General features: G+C 44.3%; 1 protein-coding gene across 1 annotated transcript in view; it reads left to right on the top strand.

Annotated features, from left to right (window-relative positions):
* Positions 1-2,829: 2,829 nt before the first annotated feature.
* Positions 2,830-14,717, top strand: part of LOC126088213 (monocarboxylate transporter 9) — a 687,744-nt gene continuing 675,856 nt past the window's right edge. The window contains exon 1 of the mRNA XM_049906338.1: positions 2,830-3,044. Within this exon, the coding sequence (XP_049762295.1) occupies positions 2,882-3,044 (163 nt within the window). The 5' untranslated portion in view covers positions 2,830-2,881. The remainder of the gene's footprint in view (positions 3,045-14,717) is intronic.

Genomic DNA, 14,717 nt, shown 5'->3' on the forward strand with positions numbered 1-14,717 from the left:
TTTAGTCTGTCATCCTCTGTTTCAGTACCATTTTTGTCATAGAGTGTCTGGGCATTTTGTTTGTATCCACCTACAGCTTTGACATAAGACCAAAATTTCTTAGGATTTTCTGCCAAGTCAATACATAGAACTTTACGTTCGAATTCATTCTATAATAATAATACACTGATAATAACAGACAACCACATTGTCCTCCGAGATTGAATCTGTGCTCGACATGCCAAGTGTGATCGAAACACGCTCGGGTTCGACAAACAATACTCCCTCTGGTTCACGTTCGCACCAGCAAATGCAGTTTCTCATTTATGAATCATCCCGTGTGCGGAAATGCGCCGCCAGCTAGACGGCAACCGTTTGCCGATGTAGATCGCGTGCCCGTTGCGTCCGTTTTCAGTCGCTCCTTGTGCGTGCGGCCAGAGGTATTTTACGGTTACTACTCTACCACCTGGTGAGCAAGATGTATGAGACAGGCGAAATACCCTCAGACATCAAGAAGAATATAATAATTCCAATCCCACAGAAAGTAGGTGTTGACAGATGTGAAAATTACCGAACTATCAGTTTAATAAGTCACAGCTGCAAAATACTAACGCGAATTCTTTACAGACGAATGGAAAAACTAGTAGAAGCCAGCCTCGGGGAAGATCAGTTTGGAATCTGTAGAAATATGGGAACATGTGAGGCAATACTAACCCTACGACTTATCTTAGAAGATAGATTAAGGAAAAGCAAACCAACATTTCTAGCATTTGTAGATTTAGAAAAAGCTTTTGACAATGTTCACTGGAATACTCTCTTTTAAATTCTGAAGGTGGCAGGGGTAAAATACAGGGAGCGAAAGGCTATTTACAATTTGTACAGAAACCAGATCGCGGTTATAAGAGTCGAGGGACATGAAAGGGAATCAGTGGTTGGGAACGGAGTGAGACAAGGTTGGAGCCTATCCCCGATGTTATTCAATCTGTATATTGAGCAAGCAGTAAAGGAAACAAAAGAAAAATTCGGAGTAGGTATTAAAATCCATGGAGAAGGAATAAAAACTTTGAGGTTCGCCGATGACATTGTAATTCTGTTAGAGACATCAAAGGACTTGGAAGAGCATTTGAACGGAATGGACAGTGTCTTGAAAGGAGGATATAAGATAAACATCAACAAAAGCAAAACGAGGATAATGGAATGGAGTCGAATTAAGTCGGGTGATGCTGAGGGTATTAGATTAGGAAATGAGACGCTTAAAGTAGTAAATGAGTTTTGCTATTTGGGGAGCAAAATAACTGATGATGGTCGAAGTAGAGAGGATGTAAAATGTAGACTGGCAATGGCAAGGAAAGCGTTTCTGAAGAAGAGAATTTTGTTAATATCGAGTATAGATTAAATTGTCAGGAAGTCGTTTCTGAAAGTATTTGTATGGAGTGTAGCCATGTATGGAAGTGAAACATGGACAATAAATAGTTTGGACGAGAAGAGAATAGAAGCATTCGAAATGTGGTGATACAGAAGAATGCTGAAGATTAGATGGGTAGATCATATAAGTAATGAGGAGGTATTGAATAGAATAGGGGAGAAGAGGAGTTTGTGGCACAACTTGACTAGAAGAAGGGATCGGTTGGTAGGACATGTTCTGAGGCTTCAATAGATCACCAATTTGGTATTGGAGGGCAGCGTGGAGGGTAAGAATCGTAGAGGGAGACCAAGAGATGAATACACTAAACGGATTCAGAAGGATGTAGGTTGCAGTAGGTACTGGGAGATGAAGAAGCTTGCACAGGATAGAGTAGCATGGAGAGCTGCATCAAACCAGTCTCAGGACTGAAGACCACGGCAACAACAACGAACTGTTCTAAATGATTGATCGCCCATAAAGTAACCGAACAGTAACGGATGCGAAGGGATCCACTTCTGGCGACAAATGACTGCAGATCGTAACAATTAAAAAATACGTAGCAGTAACCGTCCTGCGGACTGAGTCTCTGATCGTCTCTTTCTAGGGTGTCCGCGGCCACTCTTCACCAAATCGTGTAATATAATGAGTAAAATTAATGAATAAAAATGTGAAAATGAAATTCATCACTTTTTTTGCGTGTGAAAAAAATGTGTACTTTGTTTTCAGGTCGTATTCCCAAGCAGCCTTTGCGGTTCCTAAGTGAGAACGCGTACACATATAGTGCCGGAGAATGCGGCTTCTCTGATCGGCTGTTTCGCAACAATACGGGGGTCGTTTCTGCGCCGGCTCACGGCGGTAGATGCGCTGAAACCTTTTACGCATGCGCGGAGCGGGCTTTGTCGACCAATCACAGCACTCGCTGGCACGTATGCGGCCCCAGGCATCATTTAAACTTGCTTTGTCAGTGCACTACCTATTTCATAAGTCGATTTTTGACCTTCAATTTGTTTTCATTTATCTCTAAACCAAAGTCTATTGATACTTCGGGGAGGGGGGGTCATTCGGAACAGACTAGGGGTCCGCAATGGATTTTCGACTGAAGAAGGGGGCCACCAGCTGAAAAGGTTGGGAAGCCCTGTGCTGGTGAAACGTCTGCTCAGGACATTATACGATCGAGCCTAATGGCAGCATCGCCCCCAACCCCCAGAACGAGTTGCACGACCTGGTGCATTGCGGCGGCGTTTGAACCTCTCCGCGGCGACACCACGTGCGCAGCGAGGCCGCACGTGCCGAACTCACGCGGTTGTGACACCCAACACGGCGGCCCGCCTGCGTTGTTGGCAGGACTGCGACGCTGCGCGCATGCGCGTGCGACACGCGATGCCGCGCCGTGCTGCACGGCGCTACGCGACGCCTTCGCCAGTCAGCCGTCGGCCGCGCGCTGCAACACTCCGACGCGTCGCGCACGCCCTCCGCCCCCAACACGCCGACGCCGACATGACGCACGCTCCCGCCCCCAAGAAGCGCAGCATGCCGTCTCCGGGGACCGAAGCTGCCGCCGCCCCCGCAGACGTCGCCCTGCCTCCCGAGCCCGTCCCGCCCCCAGACGGTGGTTGGGGATGGGTTGTCGTCTTCGCTTCTTTCATGATACACATCGTCAGTGAGTACAACAATACGCTTCAGTATACTCATTAGCGTGGGCGTAACGTGTGCTTCGTCAGTATTCCAGAAGATGCTACACGACGACATTGGAAAATCCTTCTTCCAGAATGATATAAAATCAACATCGGACCGTGTGAACGCGTGTATCACGGAATGTACCATGTTTATACGCCGCGGAAAAAATGCTCTGACGATATTCGGGTGACATAAGCAAAAATATTCCTGTGTAAGGGGGAGTTTTCATACACGAAGACGATAAACAATCGTAGATAAATGGATTTGTTTGAATGTTTCTAACCAAAACGCAACTATTTCCGTGTACCTTCAATAGGAAGTAGTATCATCATCCTAGCAAAAATCTGATTTTGTGAGTAGGAAAAGTAAAATACATGAAAAGCGGAGAGAAAATGTTCAAACTGTTCAAGTACCAACTGACGTTGTAGTCCTTTAGGGCTTCCTGTGACTGTAATATTTAGTTTAATTCCGTAACAATTAAACGTCTCCAGTCACTATTTCTGTATTACTCTTTCCACGTTCGCCGTGTCTGAATTAAGACCCCGTTCCCAAAGTTTATGTTTTGCATTTTGTCTTTCTATCCACATAAGCTGCCATTTGCCCCTGCCGAAACAAGTCGACTGTTTTTTTTTGCGACATTAATGCGTCAAATATATAAAAAAATAGTGCTAATATGAATTTGTGAGAATTATATGGAATTTGTCATTGACTTATTGTTATCTGGATCAAAATTATTATGGTTTTCGCATGAGACGTCACATTTCACCGAAGTTTTCAAGGCAATTGGATAACGGCGGCGGAAATCAAGTAGAGTAGAAGAGCCAAGTTTTTTTTATGTTTATTCTTAGTGTGTCAGGCAGTATATATTAGATTTTACGGATGTTCAGGGCAAAAATTGTTATAAAACTGCTGAATACCGATATGGCTCCCTTGCAGTCTCGGAAGCGCGTCATATCTCACATTCCTGTAGTACAGTTTATGTTGTCGTGTTGTCGAGCAGTTCTGTACACGCTAGGAGTATGGAGCAGAAAAGACGATAGGAAAACTTCAAAGGCGACCAACCCACGATAAGTGACTTCATTATGTCATTAGTTTCTGTGTCACGTGTATTGTGACTAAATGTGGCAGTTACCGCTCCTATCATTATGAATCGAGAGAGAGAGAAATTCGGTGGTAAGTTTCTGTGGGACCAAACTGCTGAGGTCATCGGTCCCTAGGCTTACACACTACTTTATCTAACTCAAACTAACTTACGCCAAGGACAACACACACATGCCCTAGGGAGGACTCGAACCTCAGACGGGGGCAGCCGCTCGAACCGTGGCAAGACCCCCCGAGACCACTTGGCTACTCCGCGAGGCATTATGAATGGTTATGGTAATTCTCTAAAACGGCACCTACTTCAGCAGGAAGGAATAAGGCCTAAAAATAAATGGTATGTAGATATCGCTGATCCGGTAGGCCTATGAACCTCGTATAAATCAAATGTAAACATAATACAAGTCAACAATCTACCTTCACGACAATACAGTCCAATCTGTGAAAACATCATCAGTCTGTTGATGGAATCTAATGGTTGTGACAGTTCACTACCCTTTGACAATACTGACCACCGCCGTCACGACGTCTCCTGGCGTTTTAAAGCAAGTATGTCTAAGAACTATAAAACTTAAGCTGAGGGAAAAAGTTCTCACATTACCCCTATTGTTTTACAGTTTGGTCCACGCTGAACTGGTTGTGGAGGTACTGTTCCACGGCCAAAGTCATTCACCGTGCCGGCCGGTGTGGCCGTGCGGTTCTAAGCGCTTCAGTTTGGAACCGTGTGACCGCTACGGTCGCAGGTTCGAATCCTGCCTCGGGCATGGATGTGTGTGATGTCCTTAGGTTAGTTAGGTTTAAGTAGTTCTAAGTTCTAGGGGACTGATGACCTCAGTAGTTAAGTCCCATAGTGCTCAGAGCCATTTTTCATTCACCGTGTGTCGTACTAATCAACGATTTCTCATGGCATTATTTGTCAGTGTGCTGTAGTAACCAGAACGACGCAGTGTTCATGTGCAGTTTACCGTGATCGTGCTGCCCTGTGACGTGGGCACTGTCTGCAAAGAAACAGCGTGTGTTGTTCGAAGCAGTAGCTGTGGGCAAAACATTACTAAGGGTCGTCCTCTCGCTGCGCTTGTCCGTTGTATAGAACAGATGTTGGCAATGCGTATCCGTGCCAAGCTCGAGGTAGCCAATGGGACGATAAAGTACGTTAGCCAATCGTCAGCTATTAACCAGATCACGTCTTTACGCGGGAAAATACCAAGTACCCACATTGTGTGGACGGCCCTTCCTTCACTTCAGACTTTGCTGCGTATTGACATTTCTGTTATTTGAATAAGATTCTTCTGGGTGTGTAACCGCATCGTGATACGATAGAACTACCAAATTTTCGGCTCTAATTGCAGGCGACGTTCTTCAGGGTGATTGCATGATGATTTTGTGGCTGTGAAATTATATGCAGAGTCAACCGATTTCAAAAGCCTATATAAATCTAAATGAATGAGGATAGAAACATGGGGATGAATTTTAACTTAAGCGTAGGGCTACAAACTTTTATTTTCAGAAGAGCACTACGATTTTAGAAGCGTATATCTTTTGCATGAATTCACGTTAAGAGATGATCTTTCAAATGAGATATATTTCCAATAATCTGTCAAATTTATAGATATTCGACATTTTTCGTGAACTCACTTTGATAAATTTTCAAACAACTTACGGGAATTCAGCCAAGTAATTTTTACAGTTACAGCCAATATTTCGGCGGAATACACCCCTCCATTTTCAAGGCACAAACTGCAACGGACAGGCGATGTACAGGCAAATTTAAAACCCCGGTTCTTGGAGTAATTCAGGAAAGATAACACACACACACACACACACACACACACACACACACACACACACACACACACACACACACACACACACACACTGAACGCTAGTGACACCACAGATGACCAAAGTCAGAGGTATCGATAGCGAAAGACTACGAATTAGCAATCGAGGTAACATTGACTCTGTCCCTCTGTTTTTTGACAAGGGAGAGAGCAGGATTCCATGCAGAGTTTAAACATAAACCTCTGCCCCTGTTTACAAGGTTTATGGATAATTTAATCTCAACAGCATCCTTAATAACACTGTCCCAATAGCTGGACGTGCATGCCAATATCTCAGTATTGTTATTTAACATAGGGTGACCAGTATCCAAACAATGTTCGGCAATCGCAGATCTACTTGGCTGCTGTAGTCGTGAGTGCCGTTTATGCTCAGTACATCGGTCCTCCACGGTCCTGATAGTCTGACCAATATATGCCATGTCACGGCTACAAGGAAGCTTTTCTCATTGCTGTAATGTCAGACAGAGGTGCAGTTTGTCTAAGGGCCAGTCCATAATAACTCTGAAGGCGGTATATTTCAGTTTCTGTCAATCTGCCTTGCCCATACAGAGATTTTCCATCAGATAGCAACTTCCCTTTCATTTCTCTTCGTAGCTTCATCAATCTAGCACCCATACACTTTTGCACATGTCCATATCACTCCAGTATAATCACTGGAAACAGAAAGTTCACAGTTCTTTTCGAAGTAGTACTGGTTCCTGTAACAGAAATAAAGGAAGCATAGCGCCATACATGACTGTAACTTTAAAATTTGGTATATATAGGTCATTTTTCATTTGAAACCCTATAATGTATATATCAATGTAATCAGCAAAGATTGTAGAATTTAATGAAGTTATAAAAAATTTCGATGTTTCCACCATTTTTTATGAGTACCCTGTATCCTTAATGGTTGTCCACTGCAGTGGAAACGTGCACCACACGGTTTAATAACACTGTCCGAATAGCTGAAAGAGCACGCCGGAATTTCTGTGTTGCTATATTCTGTCGAATGAGTAGCACCATGGCAATGTTCTGCAATAGCAGATTTGCTTGGGTGATGTAAGCGTTTGTGATTCTTCCGTTCTATTCGCCTGTGTTCTACAGACTGATGAGCTGACCAATGTATGCCATGCCACAACTGCATGGGATGTGATAGACACCCTCCTTCGGCAAAACGAAGATGGTCCTTGACAGACCTTCAAAGAGTCCTAATTTTAGATGGTCGAAAGAAACACGTCCGCAGAATACAACCAATACTGTTGAAAACGCTAGCAGAATATGGCAAAAAGGCCTTCGACTTAGGTGCCACCTCGTAATTTTCCTAACGCCATCCGTGGTTGGTCGATAGCGCAAAGCGTGTCTGATCTGTCGTTCAGTATAAACATTCTGGTGGATGGCGACTTCGAGGAGCGCTAACTCAGCTTACAAACTTCCACGGTCTGAGACGACGTGGCGGACCTGCGTGTAGTGTATAAGCGCCACAGAAGCTCGCGACAGGCGAACAATTCTGCTATTGCAGAACTTTGCCATGATAATGGTCAACCTACGGAATATAACAACACAGATATTCTGTAGTGCTCTTCCAGTTATTGCGTTAGTATTATTAAGGAAGCACGAGATTATGTTATTACGTGAGCTTATAAATAGAGAGGGGTCTTTTGCAAAAATTCTGCCTGGAATCCTGTTCTCTCTGCAGTCGAGCTGCAGAGGGACAGCCGGCCAGGGTGGCCGAGCGGTTCTAGGCGCTTCAGTCTGGAACCGCGCGACCGCTACGGTCGCAGGTTGTAATCCTGCCTCGGGCATGGATGTGTGTGATGTCCTTAGGTTAGTTAGGTTTAAGTAGTTCTATGTTCTAGAGTACTGATGACCTCAGATGTTGTCCCATAGTGCTTAGAGCCATTTGAACCATTTTTGCAGAGGGACGGAGTTAACCCTATTTGATCATGCTCTGGTAATTTACAATGACCATCGATAACTTCTGACGTTGGTCATCTTTGATTGCGTGGTGGCGCTACTTGTTAGCGGTGTTTGTGTTGTCTTTCTTCATATGCCTATTCTTGTTCTTGGTCTGTGTAGATCCGCCTATCGGCGGTTTGAATTTCGTTGTACAGCGATCATTCGTTGCACATGTTCCTTGAGAAAGAGCGTTCATCTGTCGAAATATCGACAGTTGTCGGAGACGTCACCCGGCTGCATTCCTGTGAATTGTTTTGACCGAGTACGTTTGTAAATACATCAGTAGCAAGGCAATAGTCGTTGTTCGACGCAACGGTTCATTTCGATACGAACAGCAGCGCTGGTAGTCTTAGCAGTGTGCTTTCCCAGAATATGGGGGATAGTGAGCCACTAGTGGGGCAGCAGTTAGCAAACCACTATGTGACGTAACAAGGGCATTCCAAGAAGAGCAGGGCAAGATCGTCCCAAAGAACTTTTGTTTCCAATGAACTGGAATAGGAGTCAGTCAGAATACTAATCATATGCAGCGGGATGCAGGATATCACTCAAAGAGTCCACGTTCGTGTCCACGAATATGACCTCTATGAACATAGACTCATGTGTTTTCCGCACTAACGATGCGCCACATTAGTGTTTTCACGACATTGTGCGTTGGAGCATAGTTGACCGAGCGCACCGTACGGAGTTTTGTTTAGTCTTCTGACGAGCCGTGGTTTGGTGTCTGACATAACAGACGAGTTTCTGACTGGAGAGAGCGTGAAACGCGAAGCTACCAATGCGTGTCTACCGCATTACTTTTTCATGATGGTAAAAAAACTGAACTGGCTAACTATAGAAGATAGACGCAAACTGTTCAAAGTAGGCTACTTAAATAGTTTCAAGAAACAGCTTTAAATTTTTTCAATGTCGAAGCCGTTCTACGCCCGCACTGTCCATTACAGGAGTTTTACTGTCACCTCGGCGTTTGTTTTTACTGATGGAGAAGTTCACAGGATGCCGGTTCGTGGCGTTGTCCTTGCGTCTGGGTAGGATTACCTACTATCTCGGACCCATAGAGGTGACTGGACGAAAAGCGATTGAAATGTAGCAGGTTTAAGGGCAGAGGGAAAAAAGTGCCAAGGCAAGCATCAAGGGGGGAAAAGCGTCTACGACAGTCTGGACGGGTAGTAAGAGCAGTGGCGGATTTTCTTGCTTGTTGTGACAGATCGTGCGAGAGTAAAATTATGATTAGTTGTTGGGTATCGTGCGATGGTAAGTACCTGTGTCATAGCTTAGGTTCGTCGTAAAGAGCAGCAGTCTACATCGACGTGAGGTGCTACTGAGGATGGGCTTCGAAGATGTCTCCTGGGCCAACTGCAGCACCTGCGTACCTGTAACAGACCAGGGTCGTTATATGAGTGGCCGATTGATCACAAAATAGATCGTACGGTGTGTCAGGTTAGGTGGGTTTTGTTTCTGTTTAGTGTGCAAACTGGCTTCCCTGCTGTTGCCGATTAGACGGCTGTGTATGTTCAGCTGGCAGTGCAAGACGCCTTTACCGAGATGCAAGGCTTCGCCTACATTTGCGTTGCTTGTGTATTTTAACTTGCCGTAGGTAACTGACTGACTGTCCCTAGAAAAGATGTCTGTGGGTGATTATGTTTCCACCTGTGGTTGTCATCGTAGTTTCTCAGATTTAGGATTGAGGGGTTGTTCGAGTGTCTGGAGTTCCTGTACAGTCGTGTGACGAATCTTTTGAGTACCTCCGAGAGAGTCCCGAGGAGGTATTCATTATGAAGATCCGAGATGCCTGTGTGTCGTGGAGCATAGCTTTAAATGGTGAATTTAGGAGTATGCAGGGTGTCTGTAAAGTCTCGCTATCACTTCAGAAAATCATAATTTGGAAACTATTAGAGACAGAGCATCGTGGCTTGTTGCAAAACTTTAAGCAGCTCTCGAAACTTTTTTTTTCTGTTATGTCAGAATTTCAATGGGTGCTCCACTCGTCGCTCGTACACAGTTCTTACTGCTTCATTGATTCCTGCGCGAAGAATAGCAATGTCGTTGACATGCGATCCTTGACGTAACTCCACAAACAGAAGCATAATAGCGTGGCATCGGGAGAGCGTGGGGGGCCCTGCAATAGGGCTGTCTCACCCATACAGCTCAAGAAAATATCTCGCAAACCCCAATGTGGGGGTGCGTCATAATGCTAGGAGATGGACAGCTGCAGTTCTTCGGTCTCTAGTAGCAGGACCTGCTCGAACACGACCAGCTTAACATTTGTCGTTGACGTTTCTCTGCGAAGAAAAATTGGCCCCTCACTTTATCGTGGATTAGGCCTCACCAAACATTAAGCTTCGGGCTCCCACGGATGTGTTCACGTCTATTGTGTAGGTTTCCGGAGCACCACATCCTAAATGGCTCTGAGCACTATGGGACTTAACATCTGAGGTCATCAGTCCCCTAGAACTTAGAACAACTTAAACCTAACTAACCTAAGGACATCACACACATCCACGCCCGAGGCAGGATTCGAACCTGCGACCATGGCGGTCACGCGTTTCCACACTGAAGCGCCTAGAACCGCTCGGCCACGACGGCTGACACCAAATCCTAAGGTCTTGGCGATTCACATGTACAAAAATGTGGACAGGCACTTTGTTAGGTAATCATCACCATCATCATCATCATCATCTAGGGAGGCCAGCATGCAACCCGCCTATGCATACTGCAGGGGACAATTATCTTGCTGCAATGCTTCGATCATTTGCACTTTGTACGAAAAAAAGCGTAACCGATTAGGTAGCGCTTTACGGACAGTTGATCTTGCTTCCTGCAATTCGGGTGATGTACGACGAATTGATTACTGAAAGCTGCGTTGAAATGCGGGTTGCTCTTTCTCAACATGTGCTTGTGACACTGGGGGACATCCACTTCGAGGAACGTCTTTGAAACTGCCTGTCTCTTTAAAGCTCTAGATCCAATCCATTAGGCTTGTTTTCGCCAGTGGTGCCCTCCCATATTGGCGTGTGTGTATTCCGCGTACTAGATGACACGTTGACCTTTCTCGTAATGTCACAATTGTGATGCACTCCAAATCAAATCTGTAACAAACGAGAAAGGAAAAAAACCTTCCAGAGCTGCTAGACGTTTCACAACAAACCTAGATTCTCTGTCTCTAAAAGTTTCCAAATTAAGAAAATGGTTCAAATGGCTCTGAGCACTATGGGACTTAACATCTGACGTCATCAGTGCCCTAGAACGTAGAACTACTTAAACCTAACTAACCTAAGGACATCACACACATCCATGCCCGAGGCAGGATTCGAACCTACGACCGTAGCGGTCGCGCGGCGCCAGACTGAAGCGCCTAGAACCGCTCGGCCATTTCGGCCGGCTCCAAATTAAGATGACGGCACTGAAATGCCCCTCTCATTACGTATAATTACCTCCTATGCATCACGATGCAAGTCATTAAGTTACTGCAACTGTCTTAGTATAGTCTGTGATATGACCCCACGAACTTAAGAAAAGTTTTGCGCCTTTTCGTATCTGCTAATGTGACTGGGCTTACATTCAAGGGTAGCTGGAGTGAAAGAATAAGCCTTACAAAACTAATAAAAATCCTGAGACTTGAAAAGCATTATTATTGTTCCAGATTTACATTGCATTTATCTTTTCTGGCAACCAAATTTAATTTTCAATCTCCGTCTGTGCCTGTATGTCTATAAATTTTCGTCAACAGCGTGACTTTATGGACACCCTATACTATAACCCATACGTATCGTAAGGACAAGGTTGTAGTAGTTACAGGGCGCAGAGGCGTCTAAACAATCATTTCTGCGGCGCTCCACATACGAATGAATGGGAGGAAGCCGTAATAACTGGTACAGTGAGAAGCACCTTTTGTCATACACTTCAGTGTAGATGTAGATGTACACAGTGATATATTACAATATTCACAATGTTACTTTACAGTTATCACAGATCGTCTAACCACTTCTTCGACGGTGTTCACCGAAACAGAGAGAACACGGCACTGGGAGCAGTAGACGGCACTGAAATATTGCTCGCCACATGCCCGAAATTCCGTAACGCTGCCAAGCTTGCAACTTAACGGGTAGCAAAAGAAACAGCGTCGGTGAAGCACTGTTAGGTCCCTTGGCCGTTAGCAATAGTGTGACAGTTTAGCGTTTGCCAAAGTGTACCGTAATCAGAGAAATATCTCCGTGACATTGTTATACTGCTAGACATATTGTCATTAGGAGTCGCGACATCTCAAAATTTGTTCAGTGCATTTCGTTTAGAGCAACGTATTTGTAACAGTTTGAATGTTCCACTTAGTAAGGCTTGTGTGTAATTATTCCTATGCATCAGGTTGAAAATTATCAAGTTTCTGCAGCTGGCTTAGTATACTGTGTGATGTGAGCACACAAACTAAAGTTTTGCACCTTCTGTATATCTGCGAACGTAATCAGCTTAGAATCAAGGGTAACAAGGAATGACAGAATAACCCTTACGAAACTAAAAAAGAATCTGAGATTTAAAAACAACATTGTTATTATTCCAGGTTTTATATTGTATTTATATTTTTCGGTAACCAAAGATTATACATCAGTTTAATTTTGATTCTCCATCTGTGCGTATCCGTCCATAAATTTTCTTCAATATTTCTTCTACTAATTAATGTCTGAATTCCTTGTCTCCACGTGGCCAGTTGTCTCCCTCTTTTCTTCCTTCCATTCCATGACCCATCGCGACATTCCGTCTTCCGATATCCTTTTCGTGTGTCAACACCATTTGAGGTTTCTTCCACAAGATCAGCAATCGAACTTGTACTCCAATTTTTGTACCTGATGACTTCATTTCTGACGTTTCCAACCTGGATATCCCTGCAGGCGGTGCCGCACTGTCTCAATGACATGCGAAACACTGATGGTGAAAATTTCTCCCATCATTAGGATTCGAACCGGAGATCTGCAGATCGATCACCCTCATACCTTTATACTTAGGACCTCGGTTATCATACCTGCGTACGTTAGGACCTCGCTTACGAAGGTAAATATAGAGGATGACAGTTATTCAGCAACACGAAAAAAACCGTAAATTACTTACAAACTACGAAGTGCACACAGTTTACACACTTTATTCAACATATACACGTCTACACAGATATTCGGCTTTAGGTTACGACATGTTCGATATGCCTGCCATTGTTGGCTGTGATGTGGTGCAGACGAATAGCGAAGTTCTGCTTGACCCGCTGAAGTGTCGGAACGTCGCTGTTGTCGATGACCTCCTGAGTCGCTGTTTTCAGCTCAGGAATGGTTTTGAGCTTGTTGCTGTACACCTTGTCTTTAAATATAGCCCCACGAAAAGGAGTCGCATGTGTTCGGATCCGGCGAATATGGCGGCCAATCGAGGCCCGTGCCAGTGGCCTCTGGGTACCTCAAAGCCAGAATGCGGTCCCCACAGTGCTCCTCCAGGACATAAAACAGTCTTCCGCTTCGATGAGGTCGAGCTCCGTCTTGCTTAAAGTACAAAGTGTCAGAATCAGTGCCACTTTGGATAATGGGGATGCGATCATCTTCCAAAACCTTCACGTACCGTTCGGTACTCACCATGCCATCAAGGAATATCGCACCGATTATTCCGTGACTGGACATCGTACACTTCCACAGTCACCCGTTGAGAGTGAAAAGACTTCTCGATCGCGAAATGCGTATTCTCAGTCCCCCAAATGCGTCAATTTTGCTTACTGACGAACTCATCCAAATTTTATTTAATAAAATTGCAGCCAAATAGCCATATACAGTTACTTTGCTTAACATTTTACATTTACATTTTACATTTTTGCATATTCATTTATCGATTTCACTCTTTTACTGCACAGTTCTATGTGATATCGTTCACAGGCATCGTTACACAGTTCACATACACATGTTGCGGTTGGGTCGTGATAAGTTTTGTTTTTGCAGATTAGATGATGAAAGCCGTGAGTAGAAAGTCTACTTACAACATGTCGCTGTTCGAAGTTTGGTGCTGTACATGAGCGGTTCGTCATTGCTTCGGTGCCGCAAAACTCCGGCCATATTTTTTCTCGTTTGTCCTCTATGATCTTCAGTTGCTTTCTGGAAGCCCTGGTGTGTGGCATCATATATCGAAGTCTGATGTCTTCAATTAGGAATGTCTCTCTCGCTAGCAGGTACACTAGTCTAGATCTTGTTGTCTTTGAGAGATCTAGTGCTCTTTTTAGATAGGTCGATTTTACTTTTTCTAGTGTTTCTAGATTTTTTTCTGTCAGGTGGTCCCATATAACCTCCATCCCATAGGCCAGGATTGGCAAGATTTTTGCGTTGAATAATTTCATGGCTGTTTCTAGACTGAGTAGGCGGATGTTTTTGATGTCCTCTATTGCTATTATTGCTTGGGCTGCACGTTCTGTTGTATATTTTGTGAAGCATTTGGCTGTTGGTTGCAATGTCACTCCTAGGTATTTAAAGTCTGATGAGATTTTTATTTTTTGTCCTCTGATACTGATTTCCGCATTCTTGGGTGTTTTGCCTCCTTTTCTGAAAATTACCATTTCTGTCTTTGCTATGTTTATGTGTAGTTTGTGTTCACTGCACCATCTGTCTATTTTCTCAATGATTCTCTGCAGCTTCTGTATATCTGTTGAACTTACGGCTATGTCGTCAGCGTATGCATATACATACACATCTTCTTCATTTTCTCCAATTCGGAGTACTTCTTCAGTGGCAAGAATGTATAGCAAAGGGCTCATTGGGTCACCCTGT

The sequence above is a fragment of the Schistocerca cancellata genome, chromosome 6, assembly GCF_023864275.1.
Source record: "Schistocerca cancellata isolate TAMUIC-IGC-003103 chromosome 6, iqSchCanc2.1, whole genome shotgun sequence".
Lineage (NCBI taxonomy): Eukaryota > Metazoa > Arthropoda > Insecta > Orthoptera > Acrididae > Schistocerca > Schistocerca cancellata.